The 24051-nt window shown below is 46.8% G+C and overlaps 1 protein-coding gene across 1 annotated transcript in view; it reads left to right on the top strand.

Moving 5' to 3' along the window:
* The window catches only part of SLC2A9 (solute carrier family 2 member 9), a 158385-nt gene that overhangs the window by 13080 nt on the left and 121254 nt on the right, over positions 1–24051 (top strand). The window contains 1 exon segment of the mRNA XM_064365677.1: positions 20958–21090. Coding sequence (XP_064221747.1) covers positions 20958–21090 — 133 coding nt within the window.

Below are 24051 nucleotides of genomic sequence, written 5' to 3'. Positions count from 1 at the left end.
CCTTGACTGTAGGAGGAACCCACGTTGCAATGAGCCTGAGAGAACAGCCAGCCTAGGCAGAATGACCACTTGGGGCGGACATTAAGAAAACTCACCAAGAAAAAAGGACCAAAGTTGAGATAATGAATGTGTTGAATAGGAGACATGAGTGAGAATTAAAATGAGACGGCAAACAGGGAATGCAGTGGTTGGGGGAACAGAAGGGGAGGTGGGAGGGACAGTTCAGGGCTAATCACAAGGATACAGAGTGAACTTGGTGCCTGTTTGTACAGTTCCTGGCCTGTGGCTTAGGGGAAGTACTTGGAGACTTAGCAAAAGTATAGCAATGAGGATTGTACAGATCAAAGTGTCTTCCCAAACAATACTTCCTTTGTTTCCCTGGAGTCTATCAAAGTACCTCGCACAAAGCTTTGCCATGACTCCCTATGCTAACTAGCCAGTTAGGCCAGACTTCACAAGAGCACAGTCTTACACAAGACTGTGTAAGCCCCAACCCTCTATCCCATGGCTGGTCTTTCTGGCATGGCCAACCACCATCCTGAGTTATCTAGTTAACATACACTATCAAAGCGGGTCTAAGAGATCCACCATGAAGAACCCAAGAATCCCAAGAATTCACAGGCTACATCCCAAGAACTAGGGACAAAGGGCAGCCAAACTTTAGTATACAATTGTCTACTATATAAGATGTGCATCACACAAATGCATATTATAAACATAAAATGCTCAAAAAAATGTTTGTTGAATGAATTATTGAATGAGGGAAGGAAGGAGTGAGAAAGACTGAATGAGAATTTAACTTTAGGAGTCTAACACGTTGGCTCCACACCAACCAATATAAATTAGGACTTATTTGATGCAACACTGGCAGTCACACAGATGATACTGAATGGCTTTTATCAGAAATTACTCACCTTTCCAGTGGTTTTTGAGTTGGCAATGTTTTCTCTTCTTGGGAGGGGAGACACAGACTCTCATCCCCCGGGGTGTTAGTATTAAGCCCAGGGTTTCTGTAGAGAAATTAACTTGACTTCCCATAAATTTCCCAGCACAAATGGTATATTCTGTTATTTTCCCCTCTCTGATCCTTCCCTAAGGGCAGATAAACAAATGGTAATAAAAAGCAAAATCAACATTTCTCCCAGTAAGGGTAGAGCTGCCCAATTAGCCGCAGATGTTAGAAGCTGATCAAAGAAGAATTCAAGTGAACCAACAGAGAGAGAACCCGAAAGCAAGTTCTGGTGCTTTCAATTAATCCCAGCCCACAAAGCCATCTTAGCAGGCTGCTCTGGGAAGCCCAGCACTCTTAGAGAAAGAAGCCTGACCCATGGCAGTTGCCTCTGGTGTGGCCTGAGACCCATTCTCAAGGAAACCAGGAGGGAATGATGAGCATAGATTGTTTCAAATGACATAAATAAGTTCTGCTTTGGGTGAGGGGGAGGCGTAGCAGGGCTCAACACTGGTGGAAGAGGGCTGAGATTACAGGAGGACCCTGTGCATTTGTTCACTGCAGAAACAAGGGCTGTAGTGTCTATGAAATGGGTAGCTCTGAATTCCAGAGTCTCATCCCCTCACCCCTGCTCTTTTCATTTTTCCCTCTTACTTTCATCTCACTTTATCTCAGTAACTATAAAAGCAACAGACTTCCATTAGGAAAAAAACTCAGCACAGAAATTTGACAATGAAGCTGCGCATACAGATGTCGTTCTGTGAGTGAGAGACGATGTCTCTCATTTGTACACCAGCCCCGCATGGCAGATATTATGCTGATAACCCCATTTTACAAATAAGGGAGAGATGGCGTGACTGGCCCAAGGCTACCTAGCTAATAGACGGTACCCTTGGGTCTGAACACAGTCAAAACCCAGACTCCATCCAGAGGCTGCTTTTAATGTTTCATCTAAATCCACTCTTTTTTCCAAAGATCATCTATATATGCTGTTTAATACCCTGGTTTTTGGCTTACTATTTATAGTGTAAGTGCCTCTTTTTTGGCTTACTATTTAGAGCGTAAGTGCTAGTGAAAGTTCTCCATCACCAGGATGTTTAACAGCCGTGTGGAGCTGCCTCCCATGATGCCCCATCTTCCTAATGTGGGCCTCTGAGGTTGTTTCCAATTTTTCTCTAATATGAGACACCGCTGCATTGTTTAAATTGGGAGCTGTGAGTCATTGTTTGGTTTGGTTTGGCTTGATCAGAGCCAGCACAGCTGCTGACTGATGGGTGCCCAGGGACCTTTTCCAGCCTGGGGCATTGGTGTCCAGGTGTCCCTGGCTGTGGGTGCCAACCCTCCCTGCACCATGCCCTGGAGGTCCTAGGTATTAGAGCTGGATGACCCGCCTCTTTGATACAGAATTTTCTCATTTCATGAAGTTTCTCCAAGAAAAATGCCTTTGTTGAGCCAATTGGGGAAGGACCTCAGTCCCATCAAATCTCAAGGAAGCTCAGCTTAGTGTGGTATGGGGAGTGGTTGCTGCAGCCAGAGAGCTGGGGATAGCTGATCCAGCAAGATGGGAGGTGGGGAAACTTGGAGGGGGCATCATTGGAGTGGCAGAGCTGCTGGTGTGAACCAGCCAGACAAGTGAAACTAGAAGCACCCTATTTCTGACCCACAGGGGAAGACCCTGAAATTTATTGAGCACCTGCTGTATGCTGACATCATGCTCAGGACTTCACACACCTTATTTCATCCTTCTGTAGCCTCATCTACAAGCTAGGGGTTCTTATTCCTGTTCTATAAATGAGTTATTCCAGAATGGATGTTGCAGACAGGGCCCCTGCTACTTCAAGCAGCCAGAGGCGATTTGACTGGTAATGAAGACAATTGCCCTTTTCATTCCGGCCAACCGGAAAATATGCAGGAAGGAGAGCAAAATATCATCTCGGGTCTGCGTAAATGCACTGTCGCCTGTAAACACAGCTATAGGACCTCTCAGAAGAACGTTCATTCAGCAGGAGGAAGGTTCAGGATTGTGACTGAATAAGAATGATATTGGCGGTGCTTCTGCCTGGGGCAAAATAGACAATGAAACCTACCTTCTTTATGTTTTATCTAATTAAACCCAAGTGTTCGGCTGCCCCCTCACTACAAAGTGGTTGAGGGGAAACCCAGGAGGCTCTGAAAGCCTTACTTGCCTGGCTGTTGCTTGTAATTGATGTCTCCTCTTTCATCATGTTTCATTTCATGCTGAAAGCCAGCTATGGGAACAAAATAGTCTCAGGTGTCTAGAGGCACAGGAGCCTCTTTCCCAGCCAGCCAGCCAGCCAGCCTCCCCCGGGAGAATCACACGGGCAGGAGGAAACAAACACCACAAACCTGCAGACTAATGATCAAGTCAGCCAAAATAGGAGCTGCTTTCCTTAGGACAAGGAAGGTGTACTGGGGTCTCCCAACGCCATCCCCAGGTAGCATAATTCACTGGCATGAGCCACAGGCGTTAGCACAGGAATGCAGTAGTACTCACAGCTATGACCGATCGCAGTGGTGGAACCCAGCACTTAGTCAGCAAAGGAAAAAGGCGCAGGGGTGAAGTCCAGGGGAAACCAGGGGCAAGAGCCAAAGAACCCTTCCAGCAGAGCCCCACAGGACGCGCTTCATCCCCACAGCAACAAGCTGCGACAACTCCTGTGAAATTTGTCTAACAAGGAAAGCAGATATAAACCACACTGAGACAGCATAAACCACACTGTTGCACAGTTTAGGTGCAGTGAGTCACACTTATCAGATCTGGGAAGTGTGGCAACCCTTCTAACACCCAAGTTCCTGGATGCAAGCCCAGGGCTTACCTGGCAGCAGGTCTTTCTAGGAAGAGCCGACTCAGGCCTACCGTGCAAGCTCTTTTCTACACAGAAGGCCTTACCTCGGGGAGCCAGCTGACTTTAGGTAGCACTGCTGGGCTTGTGGAATTTTGTTCTTGTATAGCCCTAACTTCAGAAGGCCTGGGTCAGCAATGGGCACTTTTTTAAGGATGTCTGGACTGCATTCTTCCCCGTGCCAGTGTGTTGAGTGGTACAGAGTGTCTTTATAAAGCCCGAAGGCACTGTGGGCATGACTTGCTCTCTTATGCAATGCGTGTGTACTCTGGCCCAGCCACCAAGTGTTCTGCTTCTGTGTATTTTTATAGCACTCCTGAGAATAATTCCAAGTGAGTTCATGATAGGCTCTTTGTGAATCAGTAAGGTACATTAACATTGTTAAACAGGCTGCGAGGTAATTTGCCTCCTATTGTCTGGCAATTTCTTTTATTATTTGGAGATGCTGTAAGCCAGTCTTCTTGGCTGGGAATTACAGAGTTCAATTTTATATCCAGAAACTTGCCCCCCAAGTTCTTGGCCTGGGAGATAATGGTGATTCCTGGATTCTTGAATCTGACAGATAAATGAGTTTTAGGTCCCTTATTTTACAAATGCAGAAATAATATCAACAACACGCCCACCAACCCGTCAACCACCCCAACTTCCGGTTTTTATTATGTACTTCATATCGACCCAGCACTGTGCTATATCTTCATTCTCTCATTAAATCCTCACAATAACTCTTTAAGGAGGGCTATGATTTAACAGATGAGGAACGTGAGGCACAGAGAGGTTAAGTAACTTACTTAAGATCACCCAGCAAAGTAGCAGAGTTGAGAGTGGAATAAAGCCAATTCCCAAATCCTATAACATTGACAACACTGACAGAGAGGCACGCGGAGTGCCAAAGATCACCCAAGGCCACAGAAAGACTCAGTGGAGCAAGCAAGTGTTATACCCAGCACTCTTGACTCTTTGTTAAGCCTCCTTTGCTTTAACCATGTAGCCTCTTATTTAGTTGTTTAGGGTTTAGGGTCTAGTTAGTACTAGCTGTAATATCAATACTTCTGGATAAACTCATTCAAATTTTGATCAGACTCATCATCTCATACCAATTGCAGGAGCTTCCTAACAGGCCTAGCAGCCCCTAGTCTAATCCCTGAAATGGCCTTCACACTACACCTATAAAGAACATTCTTAACCACAAATTAGAGCTGTCAATTCCGTGCTAAAACCCTCCAATGGCGCCTCAGTGCCCACAGAATTTTGTGTAGACTCCTGAGGCTGGCAGGCAAAGCCAGGTACAGGCAGCCTCCAACCTTCTGCTAGGCTACCCTTCAACCCACTGAGTCTTTTACAGCTCCTCTGTGGCAACCTGTGGCCTCCAGGTTCTGCACCTTCAAGAATTCTGTTCGCTCTGTCTGTCATCCTCCAACTGAGCCTACTCCGTCGCGCTTCCTGCTTGCTTGACTTGGGTTCCACAGCCTTTCTTGGTTTCCTACTATCACGGCATTTTTACCTCATGTTATAATTGTGTGTTTACTTGGCTACTGTCTCCACAAGATCCTGAGCTCCCTGAAGGCAAGAAACAGCAGAATCTGTATCTAGAAGACAGGATGGGAAGCTGGGCCCCTAGTAGTGAGGAAGCAGACCTGTAAAGTCAGACAGAAAGATACAAGAATGTGCCTCGTGGTTGTTGGCTGAATGAAAAAGTAAAACAAGGAATCTCGCATGAGATAGGAATGAGTGAGACACCCCAAAGCAGGCTTAGAGCTTACCTATCACAATGGTCTTAAAGCAAATTTTTATTGCAGAATGTTTTTCTCAAACAGAATCAAATTCTCTGGGTAAAGGTTTATATTTCCACACCTTCGTGACTTGGCTTAAATCTCTCCTCTTTCTTGAAGCCTCGGGTCACAGTGCAATTGTGATGGCGTGGGCTCTGTAGTCGGGTTGATTGTGTCAGCAGGGTAAACTTGCTGCTATAATAAACAAGCCCTGTATCTCAGAAAGTTCCCGCTCATATCACCTCATTTGAAGCAGATGATCAGGAACACTGCTCCATGAAACCATTCAGGGACCCAGGCTCCTTCAGGAAGTGGCTCCACCATTCTCTAGGACTTTGGAGTCCTCTGCTGGTTCCTCTGTGGCTGGCCAGCTGACTGGAGCAAGTGTGGAGCAGAGCAGGCAAATAGACTCTCAATGCCTCGGTGAAGAGGTGACACATGTCCCTTATACTCGCACTCCTTACTTGAGAAGTAGTCACATGGCCCCACCTAGAGGCAAGGGACTGCGTAAGGTGGCCTGGCAGTGTGTCCGGGAAGAGGAGAGCACTGTGAGGTCTAGCAGGCTCTGCAGTTCTACCATCTTTGGCATGGCTATGGGATGTGTTCCTCCACCCCAGAGTTCTCTGTTGTGAATGAAACTTCTCAGGATGGCTACAAGGCTTAAGTGAGATGAGATATACAGATGTCTGATATGTACTTCGCAGTCAACCAATCTTCATTCCATCTCTCCTCTTCTCCCCTAAAACAGAGGGTATTGATATCATCATCTTTGTATTTTCTATACTTAGAGTTGAAATAAACTAATGGTTAAGAGATGGACTCTGGATCCCGGCTCCCTGGGGCTGAGTCCTGGTGACCTTGCATGCCAGTGGTGTGAGGTTGGGAGGGTCCTTTGTGGCTCTGTGGCTCAGATACCTCATCTGCCCAAAACAGAGGTAATGAACAGTACCCTTGTGGAGGGCAGGAAGTGAGTCAGTGTGCCTCCAGTTCTTAGAATTGTACACGGCATTTTTAACTATGGTGTGTGAGTTACCTGTTATTATCATGTGGTTACTGCCACACAGCAGAAACTCAAAATTCAAATTCTTTTTTTTTTGTTTTTGAGACGGAGTCTCACTCTATTGTCCAGGCTGGAGTGCAGTGGCGTGATCTCAGCTCACTACAACATCTGCCTCCCGGGTTCAAGCAATTTTCCTGCCTCAGCATCCTGAGCAGCTGGGATTATAGGCACTCGCCACCATGCCCAGCTAATTCTTGTGTTTTTAGTAGAAACAGGGTTTCACCATGTTGGCTAGGCCAGTTACAAACTCCTGACCTCAAATGATCCACCTGCCTCGGCCTCCCAAAGTGCTGGGATTACAGGCATGAGCCACCGCGCCCAGCCCACAAATTCTTATTTAAGCACCCATTCTGTATCATGCATGGCAAGTCACGTGTTCACATATGTGAGGTTCACAAATCTCAAGCTTGGGGAATGTTTGTGCAGTGGGTTCTCTGAGCAACTTCATCACCGGCTTCAGCCTTGTGGTAACAAGGCCTTTCGCCTGGGCCATTGCTGAATTCAGACCGGAAGACAAACATTCAGTTGCCGAAAGCATTGCTTAAGAAACAGCTTTCAGGGAACTTTTGACAATTGTGTTCCTGCAGGGAGCCCAGGCCAAGCGGCAAGTCTTCCGGGCCCCTCCCGATTCTATAGAGGCTTCTGGCAGCCATTTCTCAAAGTCACAGTAAGAAACTCCTACAGACTCCCAAAGCAACGCTTGGCAGTGGGTGAGCTGAAAACCCTCTTTTCATCAGGCTCCTGAGAGCAGTGCAACACAAAGGAAAAGAGAAAGTTTCCTCCTGAACAGCTTCCTTTTCGTTTCCTTACATTAATTCCAGGAAACCAGTCATTACTGCAAGAGTGGTCATCAGAGGCCTTCCAGAGTGGGTATTAGCCAGACTCCTTGCAAGAAAGCTGCAATTGCTTGAATTAGTATAAGAGGGCCATAGGGAGCACGTTCATGTGCAAGAATGACCTTGCACATGTGGAGGTCTCCCATTTATCAGGTGCAGGAGGGGTGTCTGTGAAGTCCTGGCTACTCATTACCTTTGCCAGCTTCTCTGAAGGGTCTTTACTCTGTATGTCCTTGCAGTAGCCCTTGGGGCGTCCTCTACCACCTGTCTTCCTGTGGCCCTTCTAATCCTTGGCCTTAGCAATCATCACTGTTTCTCCCACTAGACTCTGTGCTCCTTGTGGGTAGTTGCTACTGTATTCACCAGGGTCTGACAGAGTATCCAGCCCATGGCAAGGGCTTGGTTGATACAGTTGATATTTACTGTCTCTCTTTTTTCTTTTTTGAGATAGAGTCTTGCTCAGTCACCCAGGCTGGGGTGCAGTGGTGTGATCTCAGCTCACTGCAACCTCTGCCTCCAGGGTTCAAGTGATTCTCCAGCCTCAGCCTCCTGAGCAGCTGGGACTACAGGCGTGTGCCACCATGCCTGACTAATTTTTGTATTTTTAATAGAGATGGGGTTTCACCATGTTGGACAGGCTGGTCTCAAACTCCTGACCTCAGGTGATCTGCCTGCCTTGGCTTCCCAAAGTGTTGGAATTATAGGCATGAACCACTGCACCCAGCCAATATTTACTGTTAAATCAATAAATGCATCATTAGATTTATCTGCTTAACTTTCACGTCTTAATCATGAGTTTAAGAGTTCAGTTTGTGGAGCAGTTGCATTTGTGCCCTGAAGTTAGGCAGCTCCAGGACAAAAGCCCTTTGGGCACATAAAAGCCAAGTGACTGTGGACGGGTTATATAACTCTCAGGCCCCGTGTTTGTAAAGGAGGGCTTTTACCACTAGGGTTGTCATGAGGATGAAATGAGGTTATTTATGTGCTTTGCTAGACTTTCCATATATCCATGGTTGTAAGGAACAAAATCAACCTTATCTGATTAAAGCTAAAAAAGTTGTTGATAAAAGAGTGGGTTGCTCACAGCATCAGGGGGAGGGCTGGAGAGCCAGGCTTGGAAGCTCTGTAGCTGGAGATCCTACCCTAAATCGCTCCCAGAGCTGGTCCTGTGGGCTCCCTGGGAGCCACCACTGTTGTTGACTGCACCACTGGCACAGGACACTGCAGCTCCCCTGCTGCTGCCCCCAAACCCAATCCCGCCAGAGCATCCTCTGCTGCTGGAGAATCTTCTTCAGCCCCATGTCTTAGCCCCACTAGCGCCTTGATCAACGTTCCAGTGTCTGATTGGCTGAGCCTTAGTCATATGTCCACTTCTAGCTACAGAGGATTCTGGGAGAGCACATGCCTGGCATGTTTAGCTTCTGTAGTGATGTGCCCTCTGTTTCCCACTAACAATTCTAAGGCAGGAAAGTCTCCCAAGTGGGCAGAGGGCTTCTGATGCTGGGGATCCTAAAAGGCAGATAAATGTCCTATAAAGGACAGAAAGCCTTGACATTGACTAAGTGGTCAATGTCAGGTAAATGTCCAGCCACTGAGAGAAAACACAGTCCCATTCAGAAGACTGCTGGCAGCACCCTGATGAGGGCTTAGGAATCAGTGTCTTGGTAGCCCCAGTGAAGGGATGGCAGTTTGGACCAGCTGAGTGGTGGAATGGTGGAAGTGGTGAGAAGCCTTTTGGAAGCCAGGCAAAATATTAGTTTTCTATAGCTGCTATAACAAAGTACCATGGACTAAGTGACTAAAAGAACAGAAATGTGTTATTCCGTAGTTCTGGAGGCCAGAATTCCAAGATCAAGGTGTTGGCAGAGTGGGTCCTTTCTGAGGGCTTTGAAGGAAGGCTCAGTTTCAGCCCCTTCTCTCTGGCTCACAAATGGCCCTCCTCTCCCTATGCCTCTTTACATCATCTTCCTCCTGTGCCTGTCTATCTCCATATTTCCTCTTTTTATCAGCATACCAGTCATGTTGGATTAGGTCCCACTCTAATGACCTCATTTTAATATTATTCGATTTGTAAAGACTCTGTCTCCAAATAAGGTCACATTCTGGGGTACTAGGGGTTAGGACTTCAACATAGGAAGTTTGGAGGCAGAACAAAATTCACTCTACCAGTGTGTCTCTCTGAATCCTCTTTCTATAAAGGACATCAGTCATGTTGGAGTCTAACTCGATATAGACTAATTAGTTTAAAATCAAATCACCCTCCACTTGGGCTAGTTGTGACTTTACAAACTGGTAACGTCCATTGAATTCTGGAAAGAGAAGTTCTTGAGGACCCTGGCATGTTGGGCCCTGACCTTTCTGTTGCTGCTCCTCTTCTGTCTCTTGCTGGAGAAGCAATACCAGCAGCTCCTGTAATACCACAATATCGTGCCATGCATATGTAACGTATTAATACTTGATCTTGCTGAGCTGCAAAGGTATCTTTCATAAAATATGGTCCCCAGGAAAAGAAGGTCTGTGCTCTAAATCTCAGTCAGAGCTACGGCCTTCCCTTTGCCTTTAACCTCTAGTTTAGTCTTTTCCTCCAGGCATGAAAAGTAAGACTAACCTGTGGTGTGTCCATTCTTCCTTATAGGAATTTCCTGAGTTTGCAGGAGACATGAGAGCGGTTTTTAGAGAGTGAGCATCTTAGTGGGAAGTTGTCAACTTTTTAGGAATGAGCAGTTGACAAGGGCCAGAGCCTGTCCCTTGTCAGCAGTAGGATGTTCCCAGAGCTTAGGAATCGAAAGGAGAACTGCTGACTGTCTGGCACTGTACGGGAATAGGGGAACCCAGTAATGGATGGATAATAAGCCAAGTCTTGAATCATTCCTATCAAGATTAGTGTATGTTAGGAAGAGAGGTGGCATGGGGGGAAGGGGCTCTGGGAGTTCAGAGCTGGGTGCTTGTACCTGAGGGGAGGGGCCCCAGCGGATCTGGGCTGATCCCTCTGCATTCTTGGTCCCAGTTGGTCGTAACACCAAGGGCTTTGCTCTGCACTGCTTTGCCACTGTCCTGTCTGCTGCCCTCTACAGCTCCTGTCCTTCCATGTCTTTGGCCATGTAGATTAAGTCCAGGCATCTGTTTCATTCTTACCTGTGTTCTGCCATGTTATTTTATTGCAAAGTCACGTTGAAAGGGATGGTATGAAATGCTGCTGGTGGGCTGGTGAATCCAAAGGGATATGGCTTCAGTGCTGTTGGGAGCCCGTTGGCTCCAAATGTCTGACTATCTTGAGGGAGAAACAAGCAGGTTTCCACTAGTGGGTGTCTTCTGTTGTATTAACTTCTTTCCTCTGTGGTATCTTGTATCCTGTTTTAAAAACGAAAAGGGAACCACATTAGGGCCAATGCCAGCATCCCATTGTAGTGCCTCCAGCTCCAGTTAGATGGATTCTGGAGTTTGGAGAGGGTTTAAAGTTTGGCTGAAGTAGCCCCTCAAGTGGGGTTTAGTCTTCTTTTTACCAGTGGGCATCATGGGCGATTTAGAGGGAAGTACAGGATGGTGGTGTGATTTGAACCTGCAACAAGCAGGCATACTGGAGTTGAGTGATCCCTCTGGAGATGAAGGGTGGACATGGATTGACTGGGAAAAGGCCCGGGTCCATTGGAGTGAAGATAATCTGATTGATTGAATTGGCCGTGGGAGGTTAGGTCACAGTCTTATTAAAAAAAGTAAATGGGACAGAGACTAAGTTTTAGGGAGACATCTTGGCCTCCTAGGCTGAGTTTACTAAACGACAGTGAAGCTACAGTACTTTCTAGTTGGGAAAAAGTGTACACTACAGTTGAAGAGCTGAACCTTATTAGGTTGGATGTTGATCAGGAACCTGTTTGCCCTTTGCTGGGAAGCCTTCACCCTCCAGCTTCCCTGGGGTAGGGAAGATCTCCCACATTATGCAATAATAAAATAAGCATCTGGGTCGTTGCAGCTGTCAGTTGCTCTTTCAACTCTAGGATCCGTCTTTGGACCAGAAACCTAGTCTGGGCCTAGGATGACACTGGCCCCAGAGATGCTAGAGTCGACTGCACTCTCTCCTTAGCTGCAGACTGTGCGCAGTGCCTGGGGCGGAAGGAGGAGAGGTGTCCTGGTTTGGCCTGCTGCCTCCCCAGCAGGAACAATAGTCATAAATGCACTTTTCACAGTAAAGCTTTCTTTATTAGTTCTCCTGTTAAACCTAGACCCCTCCCTGGTAGATTGCAAACTCAAAGTCTTTGTGATCCCAAAGCCATTCCACTGCAAATGCCCAGCAGTGAAGATGGCCTCAAATTGGGTTCCTGCCTGCAATGTGTGTGGCAGCAGCCCATGTGCCTTTACCTATTGTCAAACTTGCAAGCATTTATTTGTCTTTATGACTGTCATGGGGACTGAGGTTCTTCAGAGAGAAAGAGAGAGAGAGAGAGAGAGAGAGAGAGAGAGAGAGAGCGAGCACTGATGACACAGTGGTTTTACACCCACCCCTGGACAGGGAGTTTGCATGTAGTTGTGAGCTGTGAGCGGTTAGTGCATTGCTGGTATTGCCAAAGGCAGGATTGATCCCTCACTAGCTTGATACTTCCCACTTGCATTCAAGATAATCTAGATTGTGTTGGGTAAGGGACTGACTGTTCTCATGGCTAACTTGAAGTATTAAAATAAGGCTGTCCCCTACAACCTTCTTAGTCACACAGGATCCCTGTAGCCAAAACAGTATATGATCCAGCTGCAGAGAGCAGACTGCTCTCAGCGTGCACAGCATCTTAGGTGAGGGAAGAATATATGGATAGGGAATGGGGTGGAGAAAGAAGGATGAGAATGTTGTCATCCAGGTGGCTTTAGGGTCCTAAGGAGTGGAGGAGGAGGGCACTGGGGAGGTCTGGATGGATCTGGTAGGAGTTCCCTGTAGATAAATTACTGATCCCCCATCTACTATCCCCAGTATGTAATGGCTGAATTAATATGCAGTCAACTGCATTGTATCTAAAGCCTTAGAACTGGTCAGGTGCTCCCTCCACCCAATACCATTTCTTACCCTCTAATCCTACCTGATCGTTAACAAAGCATTAATAATTCTAAGGATAATCCCTATTCTGTTGTGCTTTTTTGTAACTGCTTTAAATAAATCAATTTGTACTGTACATTTGTACTTTTGTGAGATCCTTTTTGCTGTTTCACCATCTTAAGTCTCTGTACTTGGCTACACACAGATTGTATTTTTATTGTTAATGCTCTTCTTATGGATACCTGCATTTAACTTGTGGACTATGTAAACATAGTATCTATCAATATCTATATGTCTATATATCTATCTATATAAACAACTAGCTTTTCAGAAAAAAAAAAAAAAATGGTATCAGATTCTTGGTTAATCTTTCCTGAATCAGGAAAGGACCTGGAAAAGAAAGGGGATTCTCTACAGAATATGGATTTTCCCGCACAAGACACAGCTTTGCAGAGCCATTTTAAAATATGTCAAAGAAACATATTTTGGGATAAAATACTTTGAATTTCAGGATGTGCTATCTGTCACGTGACGCTATACTAGAGTCAGGTTGAATTTGACATTTTATAGCTACAAAGAGTCTATTTTGTCTTCTTGGTCTTAAGATCTGTTTTAATATTATTGCTGGTCAGTTGTGCCTGAATTCCAAAGGGCGGAGGGTAAAATGAGGCATGTCCGACTCCCGCTTTTCATCATAGCCTTAACTAGTTTTATTTTTTTTAGATTCTTTGAAATCCCTTTGGCCAAGAAGAGGGGTCCATTCCATCAGTTAGAGGGCTTAGAATTTTGTTTCTGGTTTACAGATTCGTAGGGTGAGCAACTTTAAAAACAGCATGGATTTCTCTCTCTAAAATAGAGAAGGGAGTAAACTGGACTTCATAAATAATATTACAGCAAGACTTTCAAACAGTCTCTCTACCTCTTCAAACTGTTTTCTTATCTGTAAAATGGGAATAATCGCTTCTGACCTTACTTTCCTATAAGATTGCTTGAGAACTAAGCAAGGCAGAGGCCATCCAAACCCTTTGAAAAACAGAAAATGTTTTAGGAATAGGGGAAGGCCTGGCATTTCCTGAAAGATGACCTATGGCGGGACTCTGTGTGGGTACTTCTTTCACATTCAGTCCTCAAAATCACTTTTTGTGTGGTGAGTGTCGTAGCCTTGGAAGTTCACCTCGTTGTTATTTCCAACAGAGAGCCCATGTTCTTGAGATTCCTGTTATTGTTAGTGTTGAAATAGAATCAGACCATGAATGCACACCAAAAGTAGCAATTCCAGAACAACACATTTGCTGCAGTGAATTGAACCATCTTACTAGCTGGCTTGTACTCTGTGGGGTCAAGTGTGGAGAGGGTGACATTGACCCTCATGGCCAGTAAGTAAGGTTGGTAAGGCAAACACAACCACCCGCATGCACCCCAGCCCTGGATTCAGTAAAGCTGTGGCCAGCAGGGTCCTTCCCAGGGGATGGTTGTTGGGAGGGATGGTAAGGTCAGAGGAGCTCCATGAACACTTGCTGACTGGTGCTATTTCCCTGTGAGGCCCCACTCCTAAACAAGCAGGAAGCAGTCAAACATTTAACAAAGCAACCCTTCTGAACGTGAGTACAGGCTTCATGATCTTGATGTTTTTGTAATAGCAGGAGCTACTGGCGTCGAGCTTGAGTGATCACTGATGAGTTCTGTATAGGACCTGCCATAGAGGAGTGTGACAGGTTCAGCCTGATAGAATCTGCATATAAATTCCCTATTCAGCTAGCAGCTGCCACCACGAGGGAAGGGAAGGTGGCAAGGCGGCATTGTTTTGCTCCAAGAACTGCAGATCTGAGGAAAAATGTCAAGGAAAGAGCCCCATGCAAGGATCAGAAGAGCCAGGCTCTTGTTCTGCTGAACCCCCTAATTTCTCATGTGCCTTTGTGTGAGTTACCTGACCTTTGCAGGCCTCCATTTTCTCTTCTATGGACTGGAAATTATAATAATACTTCATGGGAGAATGTCATTTATAATACCATAAAACATCAGCCCCCTAACAGGACAACATATAGGAAACTTTTAGCATTTTTTAAAAGTATTTTAAGAGCAGGAGTGTCTGTTTTGTCCGGGGTTTCAGTCTAGCTGGAGAATCTCTCATCTGTGCTGTCATTCATCCTCCCCAACAGGCATTCAGTAAACAGGCATTTATTAAACACCTGCCTTGTACCTGGCACTGGGCAGATACATACAGGAACAAGGCAGCAGATGGCCTTTCAGGAGCTCAGTCTGTAGGGAAATACAACCATAAAAAGCACATTGCTATGCAGAGTAACAAGTGCTTTAATGGAAATTGGTACCAGATAAAGAAGTCATCCGTGGAAGGGAATACTATAACGTAAAAGATGAGTACATAGACAGGCTGTAGAAAGGGGTTCTTGCTAAACTGGCCTAGCAGCATCCTTTGCTAAAGCCAGATGTTACAGGGAAGTACACAGATGGGCCTAGGATGAATTTCAATTGACTAACTAATGTTTGGCCAAATAAATAATTTTCTTCAGATGTGTGATGTGTGGGTGGACGTGAAGATTTAGAATCGTGGGCCCATAGGTGTGTCTTAGGTTGAGCTCCCCAGAAAAGAGACCCTGAGATGGAGATTTGGGCAGGAAGCTGGAGAATGAGCTCAGACCAATGCCTGCAGTGGAGACAAGGGAGCAGGATTCAGCAGAGGGAAAAGGTGAGCAGCCCGTAGTCACCACAGAGGTCTCACTTGGGCCCATGGGGAGCTCTGGAGCTTGGATGGCCCATCAGAGTTAGATCATTTGAACGTGGAGGAACAGACCTTTATGCCCCACATCAGTCAGCCATTGGATGCAGTTTGTTCTTGGGGAGGCTTGGATAGCCTTGGTGGAGGGAACATCCTTCAAGGGCAATTCCAGGGAACAGGCCCAGCTGTGGTCCACATCCAGCAATGCTCCCAGCAGCTATAAGACAAGCCTGTCAGTCCTGGGCCATGCACCACCATCCACTGCAGGTGACACAGGCGTGGGGAAGCCCTAGGACAGTGGCCGTCAAATAGCTGTACGTTAGAGTCACCTGGAGAGCTTGAACAACCCCAGCACCTAAGCCGCACCCCCAGACCAATTCACCCCGAATCTCTGAGTGTAGGGAATGAGTATCAATAGTTTATAAAACTCCCTAAGTGATTCCAATGGGCAGCCAAGTTCAAGAATCACTGCCTGAGGGTGTGTGCGAGATGAGTGAGAGGAGGGCTTGCCTCAAAACCCCGAGAAGCTGGAAGAGAACCAGGGAGAGTGGTCACAGAAGGCAAGGGGTGGAGGATTTTAGAAAGAAGTAAGTGGCCACCTCCAGCAAGAACCTCCATGCCTGAGTGAGAGGGGCAACCAGCTGTTCTAAAATGTACTCAGAATTTGTATTAATCAGGTAAGGTGAGGTAATGGACATGGATGCAACTGTGTTTGAAAGAAGAATTTATTACTCACAGTTCCCTAGAGGAGGGCACATGCCACACCATGCAGGGCCACGCGGGGAGGCACTGGGGTCGGTCAGGAGGCAGGAGGAGGGAGGGGACAGCCTGCACCAGAGCCTTTATTGTGGGCCCATGGCAGGAGTGAGTGAGCAGGGGAGGCAGGCTTGGGATCACGTTGCCAGGCTCTGGGCTACAGGGCTGTTCCCTAGTTGTCTGGTACCTGGCTCTGGAGTGACCTGGGAGAGGGAGAATGTTGGCTCAGAGAGTGAGAGTTTGACAAAGGAAGTGATTGGAGTGTAGGCTTTGGATTGGTGGGTTTGCATATAAAAGGTGTGCTCTCAGGCAAGTTGTTCACTAGCTCTAAGAATTCTCAATAGCTAGGGAACTGCTATTAATGACTGCTCTGGGAAAGTCAGTCTCTCTGAAATCAGAAAGGCCATACGATATGAAAGTGTAATGAAATACAGGAAACATAAAACATGATAAATATTAATACACTAACCTCATGGCCACCTAGGTTGGGGGTCAGAGTGGGCTGGATTTAACCTCAGCTCACCCCCTTATCAGGGAGGTGAGTGCTGGGTGAATCTTTCACAAATATACAGAGTAGCCTTGACCCTGGATCCTTTGGGCTGCAGTGGAGAAACAGAAAGAGATGTAATCCTTGCAGCAGAGACAGAGAAAGAGCACCTGTACACCCACAGGCTAGGAGAACTGCAGGGGTGAGCAGGTGATCCCAAGGTTGGGACACTCCAGAACCCTCAGAAAGTGCTCATGAGGTGACAGTATCAGTTTTACACATCCGTCGGCCCCAGAGACCCAAGGTAGAACCTCACGCACTTGGTCCCTATAGCCATCAGACCTTGACTAGCGAGCCTGCGGAAGAGGCGTAGGAAGGAGAAGAAGAGAAATAGAGAAGTCAGTCATCTACCTCCCACCCCAGCTCTTTCCACTGCAGGCTTCCAGCCTAAAGCAGGCTTGGAGGAAGGGGGACAGGAGATGGAAGATGTGTCATTCAATCTATTCAATTGGGTTGATTTTGATTATTATTTTATACTCGCCATTCCGATGTCTAAATTGAAATTGTAATTCTAGGATAGGACCCTGCTCAGTCTGAGCAGAATAGAGCTGAGCCCCTAGAATGGGGCAGGGAAATAAAACCCCAGGGATTAAATTTTAGAGGAACAAGGAGACAAAGACCCAGGTTGTGTTAGATGCCGCTCTGGACTGTGTTTATGCAACACAAAGTTACATTTGTAACGCACTTAGCGGGGAGCTGGGCGCGTGGAGAACACTTGGTCAGTGTCAGCATTATTAGAATAGAAGCCTAGAATAACAGCCTAAATTCGATGAAATATAAAGAAGAACATTTCCTTTAATCCCCCAAATTGCTCTGTAAGGTAGGTCTTGCTCTTTGCCTTTCCAATCCAGCAGCATGGAGCGATGGCCACCTCTGGAGCCCTTTTGCTGTCAGCGGCATAAGTGGCCCAACCAGCATCCAACCTCCCCCTGCCTGTCCCGCTCCACTTGACTGGGGGCCATGGGCATGTTGGGATGTCCTTTATAAGAACTTGACTTGGAGTAAGAGCAATGCTTTCAACTCTACGTAAACATTTTTTGCTGATTCATCATAGTTCAGGAAGATATTATTTATGGACTAAAGCAGTCTATAGCTTATGAGAAATATGACCAGAATTCTATTTAAAAAATGGAAACCTTGCAGATTAAAGAACAAGATAATAGAGTTATTGCAAGGCCCATTCACCTGACCTGATTGGGAGTTAAAAATCACCCCAGCCGACAACACTGTCCTTTTCCCTCCTCCTGAGTGAAATAGCAGGTGCAAACTCTCTGCCCGTGTCCTCCTATATGGACGCTCTTGGGTTTTACCAAACCCAGCAGGCTGAACTGACACCACAGAGGCCCATCTTTGAGGCTGTCATTTGGTGGCACCTCGTGGTCTTGTGTCAGGCAAGTAATACCCAGTTTTTTAAAACATGCCTTTCTTTTGTACAGCCCCTGAGAAAGACACCCAGAGGGCACTGTCTGCAAATGGCAAGGGCTGTTTGTGAAAGGGACCAGTGTGTAGAAAAGCCCTTTCTCATGCTCATTTGTTCCTTCAGTAGACACCTATCTATCCGCTACCATGTGCTGGCAGGCCTCTGCCTCCAGGCCACGCACAACTATGTAAAATGCTGAGGCCTCAGCTCTGTGTCGGGACTGAGTGCCCAGGAGCTCCGTCAAGAGCCACTGAGGGTCTGAGGCTTCACTGGCCCTTCCCCTGAGTCTGGTGGCCATGTGGCTCCTCCCTGGTCACTAGGCATGTCTTACCAAGCCTCCTGGATCTAAATTCAGACTCTGGGATACCAGACTTGGTGGCTAGTCATGCCTCTATGACCCAGTTGTGGCCTCAATGAACCATTGAACCTCACTGTGCTGCAGTTAACATTTCTGTAGAGGGAAGATAGTAACAGTCTGTCTGTCCCGAGTTGCTGTGAGGATGAGAGGAGATGAACTATGCAATGTACTTGGTAATAAAAACCAATCTTTCCTGTTGAACACCTACAGTGTGTGCAGCCCTGCGCTCTGCACTCCAGACATCCAGTCATGGACTTCATCCTCCCAACAGCAATCCTCCCTAGGAACATGTGTTGTCTTTATCCCCATTTTACAGATGAGAACACTGAGGCATGGGCATTTCAGTAACTTGCCCACAGCCTCAGTGAATGGGGATAGAGGCAGAATCCAAATCGGGACAGCCTTCAAGAGAGCTGTGCCCAAAACCGCTCACTAGGTCGTCCTGACCCAGGCTGCAAGCCCCTACTCAGTAGGGGTTGCTGGTGGCGATTTCATCTTTACCGCTGCCATTGGGAGAGAAGACATGCGTGGTCATCGGCAGAAACTCTTCCATAAAGCACAGGGCACAGCAGAGTCTTTATTGTGGCCCCATGGCCAGAATGAGTGAGCAGGGAGGCAGGCTTCCTCATTGAGATGACGTGTGTGCAGGTCATCCGAGCTATTTTTATTATTTGGGTGGGCCACATTTAACACACACCTATCCACACACCCAATCGCACTTTTCTTGGCAAAAGGTGAGGGGAATAATCTCTTCTAACTACAATACCTCTCCCTGCAGCCAACTAATATTTCCAGGAAAACTCTGAACATTTTCTGGAAAAAGCCAGGTTCACAGATTCTGCTGCTGGCTAAGCTCAGTCCCTCTGGAGTAAACTCTTATCTGAGCTCCACTCTGGACACTCCCGACCCACACCTTTTCCACTGTTCACCCCAGGGATGTGTACAGAGTGGCCACTGCCATTTTCCTTCCCCAGTTCAGAAATGTTGGCATCCCAAGCTGGGGGTTGCCCACCCTGAGGTTTAAAGAATCCGCCTTTTGTCCAGAGGTAGAAATAAGACCACACTCACCCATGTGGCCTCCCTTAAGAAGGAGTCCCATGTCCTTGTAATTCAGACACCAGAGATCAAAGGCTATACCATGAGCTTGATAACAGCCTTTCAGGAATAAGTCATGCAAAGTTAAACGTACCCACTGACTGTATGATTTTAAAAACACTGAATCGTAGACTCAAGGAAATAGAGAGTGTCCATCTCAGTTAGTACATAGACCCCTCAAAGGCTCCCGTTGTCCTCAAGCCAAGTCCAAGAGCCATGGAAAGGCAGCCACCCATGACCTGACCCCTGCCCAAGGCTCCAGCCTCAGCTCCCACATCGGTGGCATTCCCAACCTTGCGTTCCCAGTACAGGTGTTGTTCCCGTGAGCCTGGGAGGATCATGCCTCTGTGTGGTTGTACGTGCTGCTCTGGGGGTGCCCTTCCATCCAGTGGCAGCTCCAAAAACCACCCCTGGGAAGTGCCCCCTCTGTGATGATGCTGTGGGGAAAGACTGGGCTCGATTTCCACGTGCGTGGCTCCTGGCTGGGAGGCCTCAGCACAGGAATCCCTCGCCACGCCTTTAATGTGCAGCAGCAGTGCTGGCTCGGTGTGGGGCTGGTGGCTGTGCGGTGGAAGGAGACAGCCGTGGGAAGGGCTCACACCACATCTGGCATGTGGTAGGAGCCTCATGGGGTTGGTTCCCTTGTGTTTTCTCAGATTCTGTTTTTGCCCTTACTGAGACAGCAGCCAAACCCCAAGAGAAAACAGAATCAACAACAATACCACAGACAGGCCTAGTGGGAATTCCACTTCTATGTATGTTGGGTTTTTTTTCCTTCCTGGTCTTTCTTTTTAATCAAGCTATGACACACATGCCATAAAATTCATCCTTTTAAAGTATACAGCTCAGCGGGTTTTGGTATCTTCACAGAGTCTGGCCACCATCAGCCTTCCCTAATTTTGGTTATTTGCATCACCCTAGAATGAAACCGCACATCGGGGAGCAGTCACTCCCCACACCCCTGTCCCCAGCCCTCCCAGCCCTCCGGCAGCCCTAGCCTACGTCTCCTAGCCTTCTAGCGATAGCTTCCCTGAAACTGGAAAGCTGACATTGGCCTTGCCAGTTCCTCAAAAGGCGATAGAAGGGCTATGCTGGCTGGAGGAACCAGAGGAGTTTTGTGAATAAAAACTGTTATTAAGTACAGAAAAGGGAATCAAATCTAAGGCACCCCTTAGTTGGAGATGAGGGCTGGACCAGCTGCTGGCCACGTGCTCACTCTGGGCCTTGGGGCCCTACTACTCTGGGGAGGTGGAGTCAAGCAGCCCCTATGGCCTTGGCCAACCTGAGCCACCTGCTTTTCAGAGCCACTACCCAGGTCACAGTCTCACAGGGGACTCTGAGGAGTCTCTGGACTCACACATGGAAAATGCTGTATACACGGGACTGGTGCCCTACCTGACTCAGTTCCTTCCCTCAGCCTTTGCTCGTGGGGATCATGCTGGGCAGGAAGACCTTCTGCAGGGTCGAAAACACCTGGCCCAGTTGCCCAGTCCCCTCAACAACGACCAAAGGCCACTGCATTCAGCAGCATCTCCTTCTCCCTCAGGAGAGTACCTGGCTGTACCTGTTTGGAGTGATTGCAGTCCCTGCCGTCGTCCAGCTGCTGAGCCTGCCCTCTCTCCCTGACAGCCCATGCTACCTGCTGTTGGAGAAGCACAACGAAGCAAGAGCTGTGAAAGGTAAGGGCCCTTTCCTTTCCACCACAGCTCCAGCCCCTGCACAGGTCAGCCCTGCAAGGCGTGCTGGGACCTGGGCCGATGGGCACAGGAAGGGGTGTTGTCATTGTTCCTCTTTGCAGGCACTGGGCTGGGTGTCATAGGGTACCTTCTCATTTCATCTTCCCAACAGCCTTGCTGGGGGGACAGAGAGGGGACACAGAGTCACCCAGGGAGTCACCCAGGGAGTCTGGAAAAGCCGGAACAGACAAGATTAGATGCAGGTCCCCTCACTTCTGTGCATTGTGTCCCCACTGCCGCCTCTCTGGTTGTTTCCAACCACAGAAATGAACCCATCTCAAATTTCTGAGTGACTTAGGTACATGGCAGCCCTCCTTCCACTCCTTCTCCCTTCACTAACTTCCTTTGCCTTAACGTTTACGTGCCAGCAAAGGAAAACATGCCATCACAGATTGAACACCAGATCCCACCAGGCACTGGCCTGAGTGCTTCTGCACAACGACCCATGGGACCTTGCCAGCAGCCCTTCGAGGGAGGAAGGAGTAGGCACTCATTTTACAGGAGAGAAAAATAAGGCTTGCAAAGGCGCTTGGAAGTCATCTCAGGCTTTCTTTAAATGCCCTAAATGGGGGGATGTTGAAGATTCAAAACCTGGGTTTCAGAATCAGAGACATCTCTCTACAGAGCCCTGAACAGGTAAAATTATGTTGCCTAGAGATAGATAATGCAGAATGAACAATCACATTCTCATTCTTTCAGTTTTATAAATCCAGAGGCAGTTGACAGCACCAGGGTTAGTTAGTCATGTGAAGGTAACCAGCACTACTTTCATATCCAGCTCTGCTGTCTGACCTTGAGCAATTTTTTTTTAACCTTTCTGAGTCTCAGAACCTTCGTCTGTAAAAAGGAAATGACACAAACTTCCCTTGTGGGGCCATTGTCAGGATTGAATTAGATGGCACATATATAAGGTTCGTAGTATTATCTGCTATCATTATTACTGAGAACTCTGTGCATTTTAGTTCTAATCTAAATTTCACCTATGTCCAAATCCAGGAAAATACTTGAGAATTATATATACAATTTGTGCAACATCTTTTGAAATTCACCCTACCTAAGTATTTTCTGAATTAACAAATAGCATAATGAAATAGTAACAATTGCCTATATTTGTCTAGCAGTTTATGGATCAGATTCATTTTCTCATTTATAACATTTCTCTGAAGTGAAGTCGGAGAAACTAATTGTTATTACCTTCATTTTGCAGATGAAGACACTGAGGCTTACAGGGATGAAGTCAGTTTCCCAAAGCAGTGGGTTTTGGCTGATAGAGATTTACAGAGGCTTTTGAAAATGTGATGGAAATGATAGTGTTTTCTTCAATACAATGACTGTATGCACAAAATTCTGCCTGTGGCTTGGTGATGGCCCTGGGACTTGAGTCCTCTTTTCTCCAGAGGACCCTGCTTACTAACTCCCACCCCCTGTCTCAAGTCCATTAGTAGCCAAAAGATTGGAACCCAAGGAAGATTTTCCTCTGTGTACCCCTTGTTTACAGAGAGACACCAGGAAAGGGAAGTAGTGGGTATTGTATCAGGTGACTTCCCATGGGGCCAGTGAGGAGAAAAGCCAGCTACAAGTTGAGTTCAGATGGTTGTCAGATGGCAGAGGCTCTGGAGTGAAAAGAAGGGGACTAAAAGAGAGAACCAAGGGGATCTGATTCCAGAAAGCACCAGGGCTGTGCATTATTGGAAGAGGGCGATCCCTCCAGCTCTGTCTCCACTGGGCTGGGAGGGTACCCCGCACCCCATCTGGCTCTACTTGGGAAAAACTCTTGAGAAATGCTTCAATTAAGTACAGTTGGAATGAATAGTGTATGTCAATGCCAGGCAGTGAAGATGGTTTTAAAGTTTTATTTCATAGCACAGTAGGGAGTGAGGGAGAAGTGCATTATAAATATTACATGTATGCTTTATAAAAAGAACAGATGCTGGCCTTAAGTTGAAATCGATTATTGAAATTTTCATCTCTACTTACAAAAGTGCTAATTTTACTCCAGACATTCAGCAAGCAATGGATATTTACCATGTTGGGCATTCTGCCAGGTGATGGGCTAAGACAGGGGCATGAGAGAGGGTGAGGTAGGGTGATGGTCTAGTTAAGGGAGATGGGCAGAAACACCCACTAATGACTCATCGGTTTTGAAAACTATTTCATTCTAAGCACTTCACATACATTAGATCTTTAAATCATCACCACAACCATAGAAAGTAGGTCACATTTTTATTTCCATTTTAAGACCCCCAAAAAAAACAAAAAACAAAGAGGATGGGATAAGTTGGCCAAGGGCATAAAGCTAGCCAGTGACAGCACTGAAATTTGAATTCTGACGGTCTGGCTCTGGAACTTTTGAATGTAAACAAAATCCACTTTATTACCTAGCACCATGCTCGGCACTGTGGGAGATACCCCTTCTGCAGCCCGTTGATAGTTTGGGGAAAAGGGGCCCTGTATCAGTCATCTATTATCATAATACTGCTGTATAACAAAACACCCAAAATACATTGGCTTGAGATAATAGCATTCCTTAGTTCACAAACCTACAGGTCAACTGTGTTGTTCTGTTAATCTTGGTAGGGCTTGACCTTAAAGTCCTTCTTGGGGCCAGTTGAAGTTCACCCACCTGTCTGACCTAGGTTGGTTCTGGCTCTGTTCGACATATCTCATCCCCAGCTGGCCAGCAGGGTACATTCTCATGGTGATCAGAGAGGAAACAGAAAACACAAGCAGTTTCTCCAAGCTTGAAATCTCCTAAAATCCTACTGGCTAAAGTAAGTCACATAGCTAAGCCTAAAGTCAGAGTAAAAGGGGGCTTCAGAATTTTAGGACAGAGGACAGAAATGTAGGGAGGCCACGAACTGGGGCCATCAACACAATCACTTTAGACAAGAGGCTCCTTTTGGG

Source organism: Aotus nancymaae, unplaced genomic scaffold (assembly GCF_030222135.1).
Source record: "Aotus nancymaae isolate 86718 unplaced genomic scaffold, 86718_ANA_hifiasm-v0.15.2.pri h1tg000006l, whole genome shotgun sequence".
Taxonomy (NCBI): Eukaryota; Metazoa; Chordata; class Mammalia; order Primates; family Aotidae; genus Aotus; species Aotus nancymaae.
Note: the sequence above shows the minus strand (reverse complement) of the source record. Positions and strands in the feature narration are given on the sequence as shown.